This window comes from Pipistrellus hanaki, assembly GCF_964339955.1.
Source record: "Pipistrellus hanaki genome assembly, chromosome: 6".
In the NCBI taxonomy this organism is placed as follows: domain Eukaryota; kingdom Metazoa; phylum Chordata; class Mammalia; order Chiroptera; family Vespertilionidae; genus Pipistrellus; species Pipistrellus hanaki.
In genome coordinates this window covers 88,489,321-88,508,469 of record NC_140508.1, presented here as the reverse complement: position 1 = coordinate 88,508,469, position 19,149 = coordinate 88,489,321, and the positions used below count along the sequence as shown (strand labels likewise).

The window sequence follows — 19,149 nt, the reverse complement described above, 5'->3', positions numbered from 1 at the left end:
GTCAGCTTCCGCCGGGTGGTACCTTTTGGACAACTCGTTTAGTCCCCGGGCCTCAGCCTCCTCTTCTGTAAAATGGGAATGATGATCCTGCCGGTCGCTGGGGTATTGCATGCGGGGCCAGCAGAGGCTGGGGCCCTGGTGGCTGGTCAGGGACACAGCTGCTCACTCTGTGCACAGCTGCCTGTGCCTACACTGTCTGTCTGTCCAGGAGCAGGCGAGCCCTGGTCAGACGGCTCGGTAGAAGTGTGGTGCCAAACACCACAAAGTTACCAGTTCAATAGGTTCCTGTGCAGGGCACTTCCCTGGGTTGCAGGTTCGATCCCTAGTCGGGGCACATATGAGAGGTACCCGATGGATGGTATTTCTCTTTTTCTCCCTCTTCCTATTTCTAAAAAAGAAACAAACAGTTGGGAAACTTGACAAGGTTGCTGTTGGGAGGGAGCTGATTGCTTTGGAGGAGCTGTGCTCAGTGGAGCAGGTAATTGGCAGCATTGTGTTAATTTTCAGTAAAATACAATAAAATCAGAGAAGCAAAGGCAGTGCATTTGGCCCCAGTAACAGGGACTCTTCACAGTTTCTGTGGCCAAAATAAAGGCCGTGGGGAGGAAACGGTGAATTCACACATTCAGGGGTGACCCTTAGAGCAGGGAGGTGACCATTCAGGGGTGACCCTTAGAGCAGGGAGGTGACCATTCAGGGGTGATCCTGAGAGCAGAGGTGACCATTCAGGGGTGATCCTGAGAGCAGAGGTGACCATTCAGGGGTGACCCTGAGAGCAGAGGTGACCATTCAGGGGTGACCCTTAGAGCAGGGAGGTGACCATTCAGGGGTGACCCTGAGAGCAGAGGTGACCATTCAGGGGTGACCCTGAGAGCAGAGGTGACCATTCAGGGGTGACCCTGAGAGCAGAGGTGACCATTCAGGGGTGACCCTGAGAGCAGAGGTGACCATTCAGTGGTGACCCTTAGCAGAGCTGAGGAGGGGCAGCGCTTCCAGCCCACACCGCACCCAGGATGCTGCCTGTGTGGGATCCCGCAGCCCTCGTGGGCCGCACAGTGGGCAGTGCCCACGGACAGTTCTGGAAGATGCACCTGGCTACTCCCTCGTCCTGTGGTCCTTGTGCTGCCTGCTTGGCCTCCTTTTCTAAGCAGGACACCCCAATGTGAGGCCCCTAGGGCCGGCCCGTGTGGCTGAGCCGGTCTGGTGACAGGCCTCACCTTTCCCATCGCTTCCCCTCCCTGTTCCGCGTCTCTGCACTGACCCACCTCCTCTCTGAGCCCTGAGAGACTGAGCTGGACTGACCAGGACCCCAGTGGAGCCAGCCCACACCCTCTGTGTGCCAGGGTCCCATCCCTCTGTGCAGCAGCCACGTGGTTGGGTGTTCCTATATCGTGGGGGCCCGACTCCAGAGGAGGAGAATCACAGCTCAGCAGCTGGGTGGGCAGCAGGGCAGTCAGGACCCTGTGCCCACCTGGGAGTGGACGGCCACTGGGTCCGACCCCTGAGCTGGGCCTGCGGGAACAGGGCTGGAAGGACTGGCCAGCCTGCAGCGGGGCCTGGGCCAACTCCAGTGGGAAAGAGGGAGCCCTGGAGGGAGCAGACGAGGGCCGTGTGCCTGCAGCTGGAGAGGGAGGAGGGGAGAAGGGAATTGGGGCCACGGAGGATTTTGATCTGCGTCCTGAGCATGGGGGGACCCCAAGGGAGTCAGCAGGGCGGAGTGAGAAGGCTTGTTTTGAAAGTTGTGGCCGCTGTGGTGGGAGAACAGGTGCACAAGGAAGCCAGAGTCCCCGCCATGGTCCGCAGGAGGCGGCCGCCCTCGGGGGAGGGTAGTGATGGGCGGGGGCAGACCAAGAGTCCAGGAGGAGTGGAGGGACTTGGAGACGGACTGGCTGTGGAGGATGGGAGCTGCAGTCATCGTGTGGCCTGGCTGGACGGCGGTGCCCTCTCTGTGGCCGGGGAGAGGGCGCAGTCCGATGCTGTGTGTTGAAAACCCGCCGCGGGAAAGTTGTGGAACCGAGGGTGGCCCTGTTTCCTTTCATTCCTTTATTTTTGTTTTCCCCACCTTGTGCCTTGACTCTCGGAGCTGCGGGGGCGGAGCTGCGGGGGATAAGCGAGTCGCTGGGAGGAGTGTGGGGGACGTTCTCCTCTTTCCGCCGTGGGTGCCGTTCATACCTCCCGAGATCACCGCAAGTTTTATGCTCATTCCCGACTTTTTGGGCCTAAAAACTCTAATAGTAACCTGTTGAGGTAAATGTTGAGCATATCCGTTTTAAATAAATAACTCAAATCATCTATCTTCAGTTAAAGATATACCGGTTATTGTTATTAAAGGAAAAACAACCTTCCGTGAGATCACCAGATCTTTCAAACAGTCCCCAGGTCAGCGTGCACACGTCTGCCACTGATTCCCAGGTGCGGGAGCTGAGAGACTGTGATGTGGAGAATGAAGATTTGTTCTTGGAGAGAGAAGACAAAAGCCTTTGCCAAGTGCCTTGTGCTCTGCTGCGCGTCCCGGGTTCGCGTGGTCCCGGCCTCAGCATGAGGTGGGGGCAGTCTTAACAGTCCAGCAGCCATCGCCTCTCTTTCTAGTTTTGTCTGGTTTTTTGTAATGCCCCCCACTCCCCTTGTCCTGGGGACAGCGATGCCTGGAGCCGGGGAGAGGACTGAGTGCTAGCTTCCCTACGCTTTCTCCTGCCCGGGAACACCTCGGGTAACGTTTAACTTACAGGGTGAGCACAGTAAGCGATGAGCAGCAATGACCAGAAGAGGTTCTGAGAAGTGGCCCCTCGTCTCAGGGCACCGTGCCGAGTCTGACGACGGGCTCTCCTGTTCCTATTTCCACGCACTGACCCTCTCCTGTCTTAGCTGAGCACTAACCCATCGGGAAGCACTGGTGGCTTCTGTTGGAGGTTGGGATTGCCTTTATCACATACATAGGGGGGCGTTTGAGCCCTGTGTGGGATCCGGTGGCATTGCCCCATCACCCAGACGGCACTGCTGGGTGACTGACGGGCGGGAAGAGTCTGTAGGGTGCAGACGCAGGACCAAGGGTGACTCCTGTCCTGTGGGACAGTGAGACGGCAATTTTAACACGCTGTTTAACACACATGCCATTTAGGAATTGTGTATTTCTGGAATTTCTAATTGATATGTCAGGACCCCTGCCGACCATGGGTCACTACAACCCGGTAAGGGTCCGCCACCTGGTCTGCTGACTGAGCACTGACCTCAGGAGCTGTGGGGCCACGTGGGATGACTCCTCACGCATCCTGACCCCAGGCAGATGCTTGAACCATCATGAGCCTCAGTCCTCATCTGCGGGGGGACGGGGGAGGTTTGCATACTCAGATACCTCCTGGTGTGCCTGCCAGGCTGTGCTTCCGGGTTCTGCAGCACTGAGCGCAGTGCCAGCACATGGTTCTCAATAAACACGCGTGTGGGGATTGTGTCCGGTGGCTCTGCAGGCTCCACGTGTTGTGGGGCTGACACCACACGGAAACGAGGGGCTTAACCCTCAGGAGTTAGTGCCCTCTGGCCCTGGAGACCACACCCCTTCCATTGCGCTTTCTTGCCTTTGACCTTCCTGACAAAGCGGGTGTGGTTTTGGGGTCCAGGAGGTACTTCTTGACACTCGCTCTGCTGGACACGTCACCGTCTGAGGCCAGATGCCAGGGTTGGTGCCCTGGACCCACCCGCCCACGTGAGGCCGCGATGCGTGGCAGCTGCTGTGTATACACAGAGCACTGAACCAGAGTTTTTGTTTGACCTCGTCTGCTCCACGTGCATGTGAGCAACGGAGCCATGCCGTTTGGGAGGGACGGGAACGGTGTATCAGTCACTCAGCGATCTGCAGTTCACAGCGCTTGCGGGGTTTATTAGGAAATACAACCTTTATGTGTGACAGTTCTTTAGGAGCCAGGAAAGCAGGAGTCGAGACTGGAATATACGGTGTGTGCAGGCTGGTGACGTCTTGATTCTTTGAAGAAGACTGGAGGCCCGAGGCACAGAATCCATGCAAGGGGCTCACCCTCGCAGCCCCTCGCAGCCTTGCTTCGTCTGGAAAGTCATCCAGAAGGTTGTCTGGTTCTGCTGTTCTGTCTCATTAGCTCTTTATTACATAGGATATTTACTCGGGATTTTATGTTGTCACAAGTTAGTCCCAGATGCCTGCTTGTTTCAGACGGACTCCGGGCTGATCCGAGAGTGTGAGTTGGAAAAGAAATCACTTGGCTGTGTGGAATGCCGATGACGTTCTTTTTGTGTCCACGAGGGTCAGGACTGCGTATCGCAGGCCTTGCAAGCAGGACCTTTGTAAGTGGCGTTAGCAAGAGCACGGCCTGACCTGACGGGAAGGGGCTGCACAGAGACCAGGCCCCTCCCTGCCCGGTGCTCCTCCTCGCGGTAAAACTGCTCTTCAGATCGCTATCAGCGGAAATCATTTCTCTGATCTCCTGGGAGTGTGCTTCCATCATTTCATGTTTGCTTAATGGTTATTTCATTCCATGTGTTTTTCTTTCTCTCTAAAAAAAAAAGGAAAGGAGGGAGGGAGGGAGGGAGGGAGGGAGGGAGGAAGGGAGGAAGGAAGGAAGGGAGGGAGGAAGGGAAAGAAAACTGCCCAGACTCCTTGGGACGACTTCCCAAGTCCCCCCTCGCCCGGAGCTGGAGACTTGGAGGCCAGACCCTCAGAGCCTGGACCCACCCTCAGCCCGCTTCCAGGGGCCCCGTGCAGCCAGTGGTGTCAAAGGCTGGTTAGAAGCACAGGGTCTGTTTTATTTACCAGACTAGAGGCCCGGTCCACGAAATTCATGCAGGGTGAGGGGAGTGGTCCCCTTCAGTCCAGCCTGCACCCACCCCAATCCGGGACCCCTTGGAGGATGTAAACCGGCAGTCAGACATCCCTCTCACAATCCTGCACCACTGGCTCCTAAATCACTCACCTCCCTGCCTGCCGGGTTGCCCCCACTGTCTCTGTGTGCTAGCCTGAACACCCCTAACTGCCCTCCTCCCCTGCCAGCTTGATCACCCCTAACTGCCCCCTGCTTCAGCCAGATTGCCCCAAACTGCCCCATCCCTGCCGGCCTGGACACTCCTTACTGCCCCCTCTGCTGGCCAGGTCTCCCCCAACTGCCTCCCAAGATAGCCTGGTCACTCCTTACTGCCCTCCCTGCTGGCCTGGTTGCCCCCAACTGCTCCTCCCCACAGCCAAGTTGCCCCTCACTCCCCCTATGCCAGTCTAATAGCTCCCAACTGCCCCCCCTGCCGACCTGGTCGCCCCACACAGCCTGCTTGCCCCTCACTAACCCCCCCCCGCCACCGGCCTGGTCGTAGGCAGCCATCTTGTGAGGGTGTGAGTGTCAGTTTGCATATTACCTCTTTATTATATAGGATGCCTCCTTTTTTGCAGTTTTATTACCTTGTTCACAATATGCTATAAAGTTGCACAGGTGCCACCCTATGGAATCATTGCTTACATCTGCCCACTGCAGTCAGTGTGCTGTTCATTGTTTTGAGGGTTTGGGTGCTGATTATTTTGTTTGTTCAGTCATTCAACAGGTATTCATTATGTACCTAACAGGCGGGTAGCCCTGGGTGTAGGGAGCCCTGAGCACGTGGGGAGCCAGACAAGCACATGCGGACAGTGCAGGGTGTGGTAGCCGCACTCTGCTCAGGACCATGGAGCAGGGAGGGGCCCAGCATGCAGAGAGGGGGGTGAGGATGGACACCCCCCCCCCCCCCCCAGCAGGGCCCTGATGCCCAAGGTGTGCGCTGGGAGCCCAGCAGGCAGCTTTGCCTCCTGGAGGGAAGGGGGCGGGGGGCGTGTGAGGAGACTGGGCGTGCAAGAGCTTGTGCCCTTTCTCCATTCCCACACTGGAGAGCAGCAGGCAGGCCCCGTGACACTGAGAGCGGAGCTGGCAGGTCCGGGTGATACCCGGCCGGGGCAGGATGGAGCGGGGCAGTTCCTGGGGCTGCCTCCCACCGAGGCCCCTCCGCAGCCCTGGGCCTCTGGGAGATGGATGTAGGTTCCCTTCCAGAGCTTACGCGGCAGGCGTGGCGCTTCAGCGGCCCTTTGCCCTGCTCATGGCAGCCGAGAGAGGAAGCAGCGTGTGGTCAGCGGGGAACGTTTGCACACGGCGTGGTGCCCGCTGCAGTTCAGCCTCTCCCTCCCACGTGGGGTCCGGGCTCTCCTCAGTGAGCGTCCGCTTCGCTCCGGAATAGAACAAGGAGAGGAGCCTGACACGTGCGTGGCGTGGGTGAACGGAGGACCTCCTGCTCGGGAGCGAGCCGGTCACAGAAGGGACTGCTCGCCAGGGGGCGGGGTGAGGGGGCACAGTTTCGGTTTGGGAGGACGGAGAACACGGATGGATGGCAGTGCTCATGGCACAGCAATGAAAATATGCTGATGCTACTGAGCCATACACGTGAACGTGGTCAGAATGGTAACGTTAGGTTGTGTCTGTTTTACCACAATCAAAACATTGTTCTTAATGGAAAAAAGAAAAATGTGGCCCAGAGCAAAGCTGGGCCCCAGCCTTGGGCTGAAGGCCGAGCCATCAGGAGATGCCCCCCTCCACGACCCTCTGCTGAGCCTCCCCATCCTGAGGAGAAAGGGGTCCGTGCACCTGCCCATCACACCAGAGGTCGCCCGCAGGACCCCAGATGCGCACGCTGCACGGGCTCCAGGCGCCTGCAGGCCAGGTCTGAGGACAGAACACGTGACACGTGTGCGGTCCGATACTTCACCAGGCGGCTGCCTGGCCTGCAGGAAAGCATCATTTCTCATGTCGGGGGGCCGGCGAGTTCCAAGCACGGCCCCATCCAAGATTCTAAAGTCAGCGTTATTTTTAGACTCGTCATCATTCCCTGCTTGGGTAAAACTTACTATTTCTTTGGCAAAATAACTTTCATTTGAAAATAAACTTTGAAGTGGTTTGAAGCTGAAACAGCTTCCCTTCCAACACGCAGGAACAGAAGGGCCTCAGTCCTTTGAAACAGACTCCAGGGGACGAGGCCTGGAGGGCTGGAGTGGCTGCGACCGGCAGGGGCACTCCGGAGGTGCCTTTGAAATCCCCATGGCTTCTCCCCTAATTGGAGCCAGCCACCACGTGGCCTGGGGCGGCCTGGGGCGGGAGGTGGTGCCTGCCTGGTGGTGGGTGGGGCTGGCAGCACTGGGAGGAGGTCACTGAGCCATCTCCCTCCCGAGGAGACGCAGGTCACTGCTGCCCAGGTGCCCTGTGGGAGGAGAAACAGTTTTTATTCGGCCTTTCTAAGCTCTTGGCTGGTTTAATGCTCACATTTACATTAACAGGAGAAAGCGACTAAATGTATCCTGTGTACATACAGGTGTTTCACAGACCATGAGACCAAGGTGAAGGCTTATGTGCCCCTGAGCTCAGGAGGAGAGGAGGGTTGTGGTTGGGCTGCAAAGGGCAGGCAGGCAGTTCACACGGAGATGGGGAGGCTGAAGCTTGGTGGGGAGGTGGCTGCAGGGACACCTGTAAGAGTGAGACCAAGGAGGTCCCCCCTCTGTCTCACTGGTCACTTCATTTACACTAGACTTACCAGCTGGTCCTCGACCCAGATTCTCTAGACAATCAGGGAGAAGGAAGGTCAGAGGTTTTTCCCGAGTCTTTCATTTCTTAAAATAACCACCTTACGCCCTAGCCAGTTTGGCTCAGTGGACAGAGGAGGGTCCTGGGTTTGATTCCCGTCAAGGGCACGGACTTGGTTTCCAGGTTCACCGGCCCTGGACGGGGCTTGTACAGGAGGCAACCAATCAGTGTGTCTCTCTCACATCGATGCTTCTCTCTCTCTTCCTTCCACTCTCTCTAAAAATCAATGGAAAAATGTCCTTGGGTGAGGATTAACAATAAAATAAAACAAAACATAACCAGCTAAAATGGGCACTATCTTCTTTAAAAGACACATTTTGGGGCAGCAAATTCTGCTTCACCTCACAAAAAGGCATCTCTGTCCAAGTGCCCCCTCAGACTGCTGAGTGTAGAAGCTGCTCTGTTCCGTTCCTTATCTACACTTCCCTGGCTCCATGGCCTTCGGCAAGTGGCATTCCATGTTGGAACCTCAGTTTCTCCATCTGTAAAATGGGAGTCAGAATAGTACCAGCCTTACAGGAATAAGAATTTAATGCAAATATGTCTGTAAAAACCTTAGTAAAGTGCATGGTATGTACTGTTTGCAAAATGAAATAGAAAGTTGTGGCCTGAGCCTTGATCTGGCCTTCGCCTTGCAGGCTTTGTTGTCTGAGGAGTGAGGCATGAAGGGTGAAGGCCCTTCTTTCTCTCTTCAGTCTGTCCTCCGAAGGGCTGGGCGGGAGGGCGACTGACAGCTGTCTGCTGTGTTGCAGCTCCTGAAGGTCCTGGTAAATAAATGCCCTCGGAAGCGACCTCTGGCCCCAGGCCCTGCTGGTCTAGTTTCTGACAGCTCAGCTCTTCAGGGCGGAGTCATGTGACGGCTCAGCCCATTCACAGGCACACTGGGTTCGCTTTCTGGAACGCTGGTGCCCACATGGAACTCACATGAGCCCCAAACTCCTGGGACAGGCTATGCTTCCTCAATGGGCTCTTTTCCTCAGGATGAAGCTGGCCCTTTATTCTGAGTGGATTCCGTTTCTGCGCGTCCCTCACACCCCACCCTGTCCTGGCTTGGCCCCACGTGTCCACCCCCTGCGATGGGCATCGGCATGTTATGTAGCAAGGACAAGGCTGGTCGCCTCAACAGCCTCACAAACCCCAGGCTTTCCTGGTCCTGCCCCCTCCCCAACACACACACACACACACACACACACACACACACACACACACACAGTAGTACAACTGCTTCCCGGTTTCTCTTTTCTCTCCTGCACACCTGCTCGGCTTGTTCTCTCAGCTGCAGGGCAAGGCTCCGCCCGAGGGGTGGGGCTGAGCAGGAGTCAGCTTGGGGGCCGGGGGCTTTCTCTCCTGAAGCACAAGGCGTCTGGGAGCCGGGGCAGGTGCCTTCAGGCCTTGAACTTGTTCCCAGAGGAACGAGGTGCGTCTCCAGGTGGAAGTGGCAGACGGACGGGGCCGTGGGCAGGGCTCCAGGAGATCTGGGAGTGAGCCCCGCCAGGCTTTAAATCCTCTCCAAGCCTGAGCGCCGCGATGACCTCACACCTCGGTTTTCTAGAATTTGACGAGTCCGATGAGACTTAAAAGCAAACAGCAGCGGGTGCCTTTGTGTTCTCTGCAAACATCAGGCCTGTTTCCGTGTCCGGCCTGTGAAAACGTGGAAACAGATCTGTTTGAACAAGGCCCCGCGGTTCTCCGTGTGGAGTTACACTTGGCTTTTGCTGATTCGTCAGCTGGAGGCGTGAACACAGCCTCTCGCAGTCCGTGTCCCGCGTTCTCTTTGCTCCTGGACCGTGCATCTCTCCTTTTCTTAAAGGAGACCTACTTTTCATCCTTTACAAGGAAGACGCCTGTGACTGGGGAGTTTGAGATGCTTCTGTGGGTGTCCTGGGTGTGGGTGTGGGTGTCCTGGGTGTGGGTGTGGGTGTAGTTGTGTGGGTGCCCTGGGTGTGGGTGTGGATGTCCCGGGTGTGGGTCCGGCTTCAGGCACAGAAGTGCCGTGGGGTGAGGAAGCTTTTCCCTCACAAGCCGCCAGCCTGGTGCCCACTGCGGGGTGGCCGGGCCCACAGGGTGCTCTGCAGTGGCCGCAGCCTGGTCACCCGCCAGGCCGTCCGCAGGGCAGGGTCAGAGCCCGCTGTCCGGGGATTTCCTCTCAGTCCGTCCAGCCGCGCTGCCAGGTGAGCGGGCAAGGCCACACGGTTCGCGGCGGCTCGGCCGAGGGCAGTGCGAGTCCACGCCAGGAGCTGTCGAGTCGGAAGAAGGCGTTGCCGGGCGAAGCCAAGGCGCTTCTGCTCCGAGACTGGTGTCTGCTCGGCGCGACAGCTGCTCTCTGGCGTCATCTGTGAACACATATGTGTTGCTGCAAACAGTTTGCTCCTTCAGCGAACACATTGACTTCTGCTCCACGAGCGTCGGGGATCCCGGCTGTGAGCTGGCAGACAGAGCGTGCGGAGTCCGGGGAGCGAGCGTGTGCAGTGGCCTCGGCAGCTCAGCTGCTAGGGAGCGCCGGCTGGAACCGCGGCGCTCAGAGGGCGCGTGGCCTTCAGAGAGCTGGCACTTGAACACCGGCGGTTTCGCCGAGATGCACTGAGGAAGGTGTAATTGCTGGGGTAGAGGTTCTTCTCTGCAGGGGCCTGGTCTACAAAGTGCAGTGACGAAAGCTCTGTAACTCCAGCTGGAGGAGGAGGCCCAGAAGAGGCCTGTAGGCTGGCTGCCGGCCCTGTCCCCTCCCCGTCCTGCCTCCCCTCCCTCACCACACCCCCTTCCCCGCTGGGCCCTGAGCCCTCACCGTCCACCGCCACCATCACCTCCCCCCCACCACCACGCTCCCTCCTCGCTGGGCCCTGAGCCCTCCCCATCCACCGCCACCATCACCCCACCACCACCATCACCCCACTGCCACCATCACCCCACCACCACCATCACCCCACCACCACCATCACCCCACCACCACCACCACGCTCCCTCCTCGCTGGGCCCTGCAGCACCCTCCCGACCTGGGCAGGGGCTGGTCCTGGTCGCTCTCCCGCCCCGTAGAGTGGACTCAAGCCTCTGCTCCCACACCTGCAGCTCCACATGGGGAAGGCTCTGGGCCCACGGGGATCACCAAGCCATGGGGATGAGGTTGGAGCCCTAATCCTATTGTCGGTCCTTCATCCCCCTCCCCCCCAGCTGGTGTGAGCCACCAACCAGGGCCCTTTATGTGACGGCTCTTCGTGCAGCTTCCCCTAGAGCCAGAGCTGGACAGAGCGGGTGCCAGCCCGGGAACACCTCCCTCCTGGGGAGGAGCCTGATTCGCTCCCTCCCGAGACCCCATGTTCCTACCGCCCCACGCTCCTACCCGCCCCCCCTCCTACCCGCCCCCCCCTCCTACCCGCCCCACGCTCCTGCCCACACCCCCCTCCTACCCGCCCCCCCACGCTCCTACCCGCCCCCCCTCCAACCCGCCCCCCGCCTCCTGCCCGCCCCACGCTCCTGCCCACACCCCCCTCCTACCCGCCCCCCCACGCTCCTACCCGCCCCCCCTCCTAGCTGCCCCCCTCCTACCCGCCCCCCCTCCTACCCGCCCCACGCTCCTACCCGTCCCCCCTCCTACCCGACCCCCTCCTACCCGCCCCCCACACTCCTACCCCCCCACGCTCCTACCCACCCCACCCCCACGCTCCTACCTGCCCCCCCCCCCCCCCCCGCTCCTACCCACCTCACCCTCCCTCCTACCCGCCCCACCCCCCCTCCTACCCGCCCCACGCTCCTATCGCTCAGACACAGGTGTCTCCAGCAGTGGAGCCAGGAGCCTCACTGCCTTTGTGTCTGGAAAGACAACCCTTTCTTTTCCTTTCCAGTCTGATGACTGACAGGCACACACCAAACTCTGGGCCTTGGGGTTAGCAGGTCATCCTCAGTTTCTACTTGATGCATTTCCAGGTGTGATTTTTTTTTTAACAATTGATTTTAATACATTTATTGTATTTTAGAGAGGGAGATAGAAACACCAATGAAGAGAGAGAAGCATGGATTGGCTGCCTCCTGCACGCCCCACACTGGGGATTGAGCCACAACCTGGGCATGTGTCCTGACTGGGGAATCGAACCATGACCTCCTGGTTCATAGGTCAGTGCTCAACCATTGAGCCACACCAGCCGGACCTGGTTTGATTTTTTTTTTTAAGTGAGACATACAAAATTCCACTTGGGAAAATGAGCATTTAATGACCTTAAACAGAAGAAATGCATTTTAACCAGATCCCACCTCACCCCTGTGCACTGCACAGCTGTGCCTGGGGTGGGGGTGGGGGGGAGAGACTGTCCCTCCCCCACCCGCCCCCCCTGCACGGGGCCTGCCTCCCTGTCCTGCTGGTGGTAGGGGCCGGGGGCTTTCTGGGGATGATTCAGTGACAGACGGGGAGGCTCTGGGCACGTGCAGGAAGCCATCACGTGGTGTTGGGAGGTCTCTGAGCGAGTCCACAGGCCCTGCCCCCCCGCCCTCCCGGGGAGGCCCCGTGCACTCTGCCTCCGCTGAGCGCCCAGACGGGAGGACGGCTGACTCCGGAGCAGCTGGCTGTCGGTGTGGTCAGTCCATCTGGGGAGACAGACACGGTGACAGAGCAGTAAATTAGGGTGTGGGGTATCATGTGACTGTGGATTAGCTACTTCTGTGGTTGGGGTTTTGTCATAATAGCTGTCTGGGCGCACCGAGGTGATCGTGACCCGGCTTACCTCGCCTGTGCCCAGGTGCCGCGCAGCCCGTGGCCGCTCACAGCCGGAGGGGCCCCTGGAGGGGGGCGGTCAGAGCCACGTGAACAGGCCCTCCGGTGGGAGGTGGCAGCGACGGTCCCCACACGCTGGGCATTTGCCTCCAGGGATTTCAACGCCCCCTGGGGCCCAGCTGCCCCAGGTCTGACCTCCTCCCGGGACACAGAGTCCGGGCCACCTCCTCATCATAGTCCTCCCTCAGCCTGGAGCTGGCCCTGTGGTGCCCACACACTCCCACTGGTCTGCCCAGGTGACCCCACAAGGGGGTCAGCCGTGAGGAGCCACACTGCTGGTCCCCGTCACCCTGTCCCGGCCTCACCGGTCCGCAGGGCCAGCAGCGAGCCCCGTCCTGCCCACGCTAGCCCCCCTCCCAGGGCTGCCCACCCGGCGATAAGATGCCCGCACTCGGGCCGAGAGGAGCAGGAACAAGGTGTCGGACGGAGTCTGAGGCTGCGGGGAGGTGGCCTCACCCGTGGGCGCTGATGGGCCCACACTGGCCTCCGTGTGCGAAAGGCAGGAGGAGGGGCCAGGGGTTCCTGTCAGACAAGACGGAACCTGAGGACCAGACACAGGCGTTCCCACAGGACGTGGCCCAGGGCTGCTGCTGTGCGTCTGCCGGCCTCTCGCTGGCTGGCTGTGGTCGTGGGGGCAGGATGTTGTGGTCCCAGACGAGGTGTTGTCCGTCATTAAAATGTGCAGACCTTGCTGGTCGGCCGTCCCCGGTGAGGAGTCTGCCTGGCGGGGCTCAGTCAGGAGGCACGCTGTGGGTGACACGTGCCCGGTGAGGGTTGGCACCTGCCCTGAGCCTCTTTTCCGTGGCGTGCTTTCCGAGGACGGAAGCACCGGGAGAGGTTGCTACGTGGCTTGGGAGGACCTGGCAGGGGGCAGAGGGCAGGGGGCAGGGGCAGAGGTGAGCACCCTGTGTGACCACCATGGGGCAGGCGCTCGAGGCAGCGAACAGTCCCTGTTTGTGTGGAAGGGGGCTGCTCTGTGTCCGTGGTCCTGGGGACGGTTTCTTTATAACGTGGGGTCCTTCCCGAGCTGTGCGTCTCAGAGGAAAGCCTGCTGGTGCTCTCCTGAGGAAGGGAAGCTCCTCGGCCCAATTTAAAGGAACAGTCCAGGCGGGGGCGGGGGCGGGGCCCTGATTTTATGGGTGGCCAATGAGTGAGTGATGCTCAGTGGGTAGGTGTCTAGAAGGAGCAGGGTCCCAGGTAAGCTGAGGCACAAGGCCTTTTGGGGTGCCCCTGCCCCTGCCTGGGGTTGGGGTTGGCAGAGCTAGGACAGCCCTCATCCTGGGCATTTGAGGGGAAGGCAGGTCAGGGTGCATCTCCAGTGGAGGAAGTGAGTGTCGATCAGAAACCCAGCAGCTGCCTGTCAGTGGTGCCCTGCACCAACGACTCCAGTGTCTCTGCTTCTTCCTCACACTTTCCCATTTCGTAGGCGAGGAGACGGAGGCTCCAGGATTGAGCCATTTTCTAAGCCCCAGCTTCCAGCCCCAGGACATCCAAGGCGTCTCTGCACACACGCTCCTTGTGGAACTGCCTGCCTTTGGATGAGGCGTGCAGGCCTGCCGGAGGGGTGTGACCTGCCGGCGTCAGCCTGGCCCGCTGGGACTTCAGACCAGCCTGGCCGAGGACTGGGGCGGCCACTTCAGAGTCACGCTGCGAGCTGTTGTCCTAGGGCCGTGAGCCGAGCCCCCAGTCACGGCTGCAGACTCGCCCCGGGGACTGGCGAGTCGGCGCCTATAAAATTAGCTCCCCGTCCCTCAGGCCCCCTGCACCTTGCAGGCAAGACCAGGGTCTCCCGTAGCCGTGGCCTCTGGTCTGGCTGCCGTTGGGAGTCGGGCATATTGCCGTTTCGCCGGGAAGTTCCTTGTGAGTCATTGCAGAGCTGAACGCCAGCCGTGCAGAGGCCCTGGGTCATGAGGACGCCCGTGGTGCTCACACACCCACCCATTAGGCAGCTCGCTGGTGTGTGTGTGTGTGTGTGTGTGTGTGTGTGTGTGTGTGTGTGTGTGATGAGCAATTCAGGAAGCACTGGAATATCAGAGATGAGACAAAGCTCTTAGAAAGTTGATGGCACCCTTAAATAGTCTCAGAGTGTCTCATTTTATACTTTTTTGTTCTTTAGAACAAAGTAGTTATAATTGCATGTTCTTACCTAAGTTTTGTAAACTGGAATACAAAATAGAATTATCCCTCTAACCTTAGACATGTTTTCTTCAAGGTGGAGAGAGACCCATTCAGACTCTTTCCACCCGTCGGCAGACCACTTACGGGAAATGAGGTCCTTGTTCAGGAGGCTTCGCTGTGAAGCTCGGCCGTCCGCCCCGTCCCATCCCGGGAGTCCCCCTTAACTGGGCCTGTTCTTCAGAGAAGCGAGGTTGAGGAGGCGTTGGCAGGCGGTTGGCAGCCCTTCAGCACGGGAAGGAGTAGATGGATTGTCTAAACGTGCCTCACTGGTCTGAGTCGTCCTTGTTTCTAATGGCTTTTGAAATCCAGGCCATCAGACCATCACTTTTTTATCGCATCCGAATGGTGTTATTGCACCCGATTGCGATTCCATGTAACACGGCTTTCACATGCAGTACTTACCAGGTAGCCTCGTACAGACCGCTAACATGCCAACACCAGCAGCGCTGTCTGACTTGGTGCCCGAGGGCGTGTGGTGAGAGATCCCTGCCTTTTGGTCTCGGGGAAAACGGCAGCATAAACGGAGCAGTCCCTTCCCTGATCGCCACAAACAGCCCTGCAGCTGGACCGCAGCTGGCCTGGACCGCAGCTAGGCTGGGAGCCCGGGGCCTCGTGAGGAGGGCTGTGGTCCGGTCTCTTTGGACTTCATTGCAGGAGTGCCTGGGCCCTTTCACAGGCGGTTTTAACGCCCAGTTTCCTCCCTCCTCTCCGCAGACGTCGGCTCATCTCGCAGAGGTCCTCGCTGGAGACGCTGGAAGACATTGAGGAGAATGCCCCCCTGCGCAGGTGAGTGTCCGTCCGTCCAGCTGCGTTTCTGTGTGTGAATGGCTCCGCTTGCTGGACAAGGTCACAGCCAAAGTTAAAACTCCTGGTCTGCAGAATTGAGTGTTAAAATGACCTCTGAGCCCCAGGGTCAGAGTTTGGCCACCCCTGCCCTGAGGCGATGAGGACTGGGAAAGGATTGACTTCCGATCCGTCTGCTCCGGCATCGCCCCCCTGGGCCTGTGGGGACCCTTCTCCTGTCCCCGGGAAAGCTGCCGGCGACGGAGCATCCCCACCCTCGTCCAGGAGCCGAGGGACGCAGCAGCCACAGCCCCCGGCTTCCATTTCTCCCTGGAGATGGGAGGTACCGTCAGGCCCCTTTTGGGGTGACTGCAGTTCTGAGCTGTGCTGCCGCCTCTAACCCTCTCTGCTGCCCGCCGCGGGCCAGCCAGGCCCCCGGAGGAGGCGGCACTCACTGCCTCCTGGCCAGTGGCTGGTGGGGGCTCCTCCTGCAGACGGAGCTGGGCAGGCTGGGCACTGGCCTCCGGGCACACTGGCAGTGGCGGGGGCAGGGAGAGTGGGGGGAGAGGGGCGCCTGCGGGAGATGTGCCCTCAGCTCGCACCAGCTCCTCCGGGAACCACACCTGCACCCGAGTGTCAGGACGGGGGAGTCTCGGGCCCTTCCTTTTGGGCCTGGGAGGAGCTGACGTGGAGGGAGGCTCACCCTGGGGCCAGCTCCTTCCCGGCCCAGAGCCTCACCCAGGTCCTGGGTCTTGTGCACAGACCACCGGGGGAGGGGGAGCATGGACAGGCCTGGGTCGGGTCAAGCGTGTCAGATGCTCGAGTCTCATCACTGACTTTATTCCAAAGAGATGTGGGGCTGGTTCACTTTCCACTTTGATGTCTCGGTGAAGACGCTGTGAGCGCTGGCCCGTCCCCGTGAATGGTGGCATGTAGCTGCTCTTGTAAATGCTGGAAGGGGCTGCTTCCTGGAGGGGGCGCTGCAGAAGCTGCACTGAGGTCCGTGAGGGCCAGTGCCGGTCCAGGTGGTCAGCGAGGGGGCGGGGGCGGTGCTCAGGAGACACCGCGGCTCTGGCGTCCGAGCAGGTGCCACACGGACACCGGTGCGCGGAGCTGGAAGCCCCCGGGTGTCCCTGGGCCCGAGCAGCCGGTCCTCTGGGCGCCTGTGGCCGTGGGACAAGGAGGCCCGGAGGGAAGACGTTGCTCCCCGTTAGGGGCTCCCGGTGGTTAAGGGGCCAAGGACGCGCTGGGCACACGCTCCTGTCACACCCGTCACCCTGCCCCTCAGCATCGGCCCTGGCTGAGCCCCTGGTGGCACCCACAGGCAGAGTTAGGCCGGCTTCTCCCTTAGCTCTTCCAGGAACTGCTGAGCTCCCAGCAAATCTTGTTTAAATGCAGCATTTCACTGTCAGTCAGAACAAGGGAATTGAGGCAGCTTAAGAAGTCTTCATTTTCCCATGGACTTCTTTCTTAATTAAACATTTTTCTTAGAAATGTACTTGTTCCTAGGAAATAAAATTAGCATGGCAGGAGGGGCCCTGAGGTTGGGAGTCAGAGGACTTGAGTGCTTGGCCGGATTCTTCTATGAACCAGTCACATGTCCTTGGAAGTTCACTTAGCTTCGCTGGGGCCTCAGTCTTCCCATCTGTACAACGGGAGGGGCAAGGAGCTGCTCGCTGCGGACTCCCAGCTCCCGCGCTCTGTGAAATGAACCTATCGTTAATGGCACTGGTTTTGGGGGAACCGGGGGTGGAATGCTAATGCCCAACTTGCTTTTAAACTCGGCACATTGAACAAATGGCTCCAAGGCATGTGTTAAAAGCCGTTTGCATCACTGAGTGTGTCCGTAATCAGTGCTAACAAGAAAGAGCTAATCTTTCATTAAATTAGCTTTTAATTTAATCCTACTAATTTAATTTTGCCTCACTTAAAGTGTATGTTTGAAATGGATGTTTACATGTTAATTCAGGCGGTTTCAAATTAATTCATTCTTGCTCACCCTGCGCAGCACGAGCTGTCTTCCGGTTTCCGTGGCAATGGTTGCTAACGCCACCGTTCCAGGGCGTCCTTAGGCCCCCTGGGGTGGAGCTGAATGCTTAGAAAACGCAAGACAACACGGCTCCTTGACAGGGAGCCCAGGCGCTGGGACTGGGCGTGAGAGCCACAGAGAGCACCTTTGTTAGCTCTCCTTCTGCAAGTCCCGCTCTCTCTGTGCATCAGAGTTTGTTAGTAAGCATCCAGAACTGAGCGTTCACACGGAGGGGGTTTCCTCTGGACTCAGGACTCCCTCGGAGTCCAGAAAGCCTCTTTCCCTGCGCACCCGTGGCTGCCGCCACCGCCCCCCAGTCCAGCCTGTCTGGGCCTGTGGGGACTGCCTGGTGCCCTCCTCCTCCCCCTGCTGGTGCCAACAGCCACCAATGGCTCCGTTCCTGCAGAGGCCTGGGGGGCTGGCCCCCGACCGGCAGCCCTTTCTGCAGGCCCAGAGGCAGGGAGCTGGTGTTCCTCCTCTGGCCGGAGAGGGTGCTCAGGATGGGAAGGTGCTCACAGCGGGGCGGGGGTGAGGCACAGCTGGCCCCCTGCCCTGTGCAGAGTCCCCTGGGAGCTTCCTGACACTCTCCAAGGCCCCTCTCCAGCAACTGCACTTCGAGAATCTTCTGTCGAGTGGGAGACAGACAGTTGGGGACCTTGAGTGACTGCAGACTCCAGCATTGATTTCTGGGGTGGAAGGGAGGCCATTGGGGTCCTGGGTCTGCTCCTCAGAGCTGGCCAAGAAGGCAGGAGGGGCCCCAAGGAGACTGAACTGGGTTAGAGCCTGAGGGGTGTGGGTTTTGGGGGTGCTTCCCCCCGAAGTCCACAGGACGCGCAGCTAAGAGCCCTCCGGCAGGCCGTGCAGGTCTTTGAAAGAATCTACGTATTTAAAACCAAGAACTCAGGTCCTTCACCTGGATGCACTTTCAGCATCGGGCCAGGTGGTGACAAGGTGTGCTCCCTTGGAGGCTGATGGTCTCAATAACCACAACACACATGTTATGTGTGTGCATGTTTGCATCCATGTGCCAATTCGTGTATCATGCGCCACCTACAGCTGGCGAAGCTCTGGTACACGCCACTGCGGGAACCCTCACAGCCACGCCAGGGAAGAGACGAGTTTATGGGGCGCAGGGGGGGGGCCTGCGGACCCTGCTCGGATGCAGCGACCTGACAGACCCAAGGCCAGGGAACCCCCTTTTCCTGCAGAGTCACCCCCACATACCTGATGCCACGCCTTTGCTTCTGCCGCACTCCTGGCTCCACTGTGATTGCTTGCCAGTGAAGTCACATTTGAAGGGGCTGCTTCTTAGAAATAAGTCGGTGTCAGTGCCCTTTGGCGAAAGGCTTCTGGAAAGACTGGCCCTTCCTAGAGGTGGGTACAGGGGCTCGGGGGATGACACCCTGAGGCCTGGACCTAATTCCCTGAGCTTGGCCCTCGGGTTATTTGAGAGGCTGCGTGGCTGTAGGTCTGTGACCCCGCCCGTCCGGTCCTCAGCCGCCTGCCCACACCCACCTGCGTGTTGGTTCCCTTGTTACCCAGTCCCTGAGGCCTCAAAGCTCAGACCTGACTGAAGTTGGGGACCCAGCCGGACCTCGCTGTGGCTTCGGCAGTGGGCACAGCTCCCGCACCTTTCTCTCTGAGGCTAAGTTCTGGGGTCCCCTCTCCCAGTGGCAGAATCAGCCCTGGGGGCCCGGAAAACTGCGGCTCGAGAGCCACATGCGGCTCTTTGGTCCCTTGAGTGTGGCTCTTCCACAAAATGCCAGGGCCTGGGGGAGTCTATTTTGAAG

General features: G+C 59.2%; 1 protein-coding gene across 2 annotated transcripts in view; it reads left to right on the top strand.

Annotated features, from left to right (window-relative positions):
- The window catches only part of CABLES1 (Cdk5 and Abl enzyme substrate 1), a 46,469-nt gene that overhangs the window by 9,294 nt on the left and 18,026 nt on the right, over positions 1-19,149 (top strand). For both annotated transcript variants that reach the window (XM_084888245.1, XM_084888244.1), the window contains exon 2: positions 15,262-15,333. In XM_084888245.1, the coding sequence (XP_084744371.1) occupies positions 15,262-15,333 (72 nt within the window). The remainder of the gene's footprint in view (positions 1-15,261; positions 15,334-19,149) is intronic.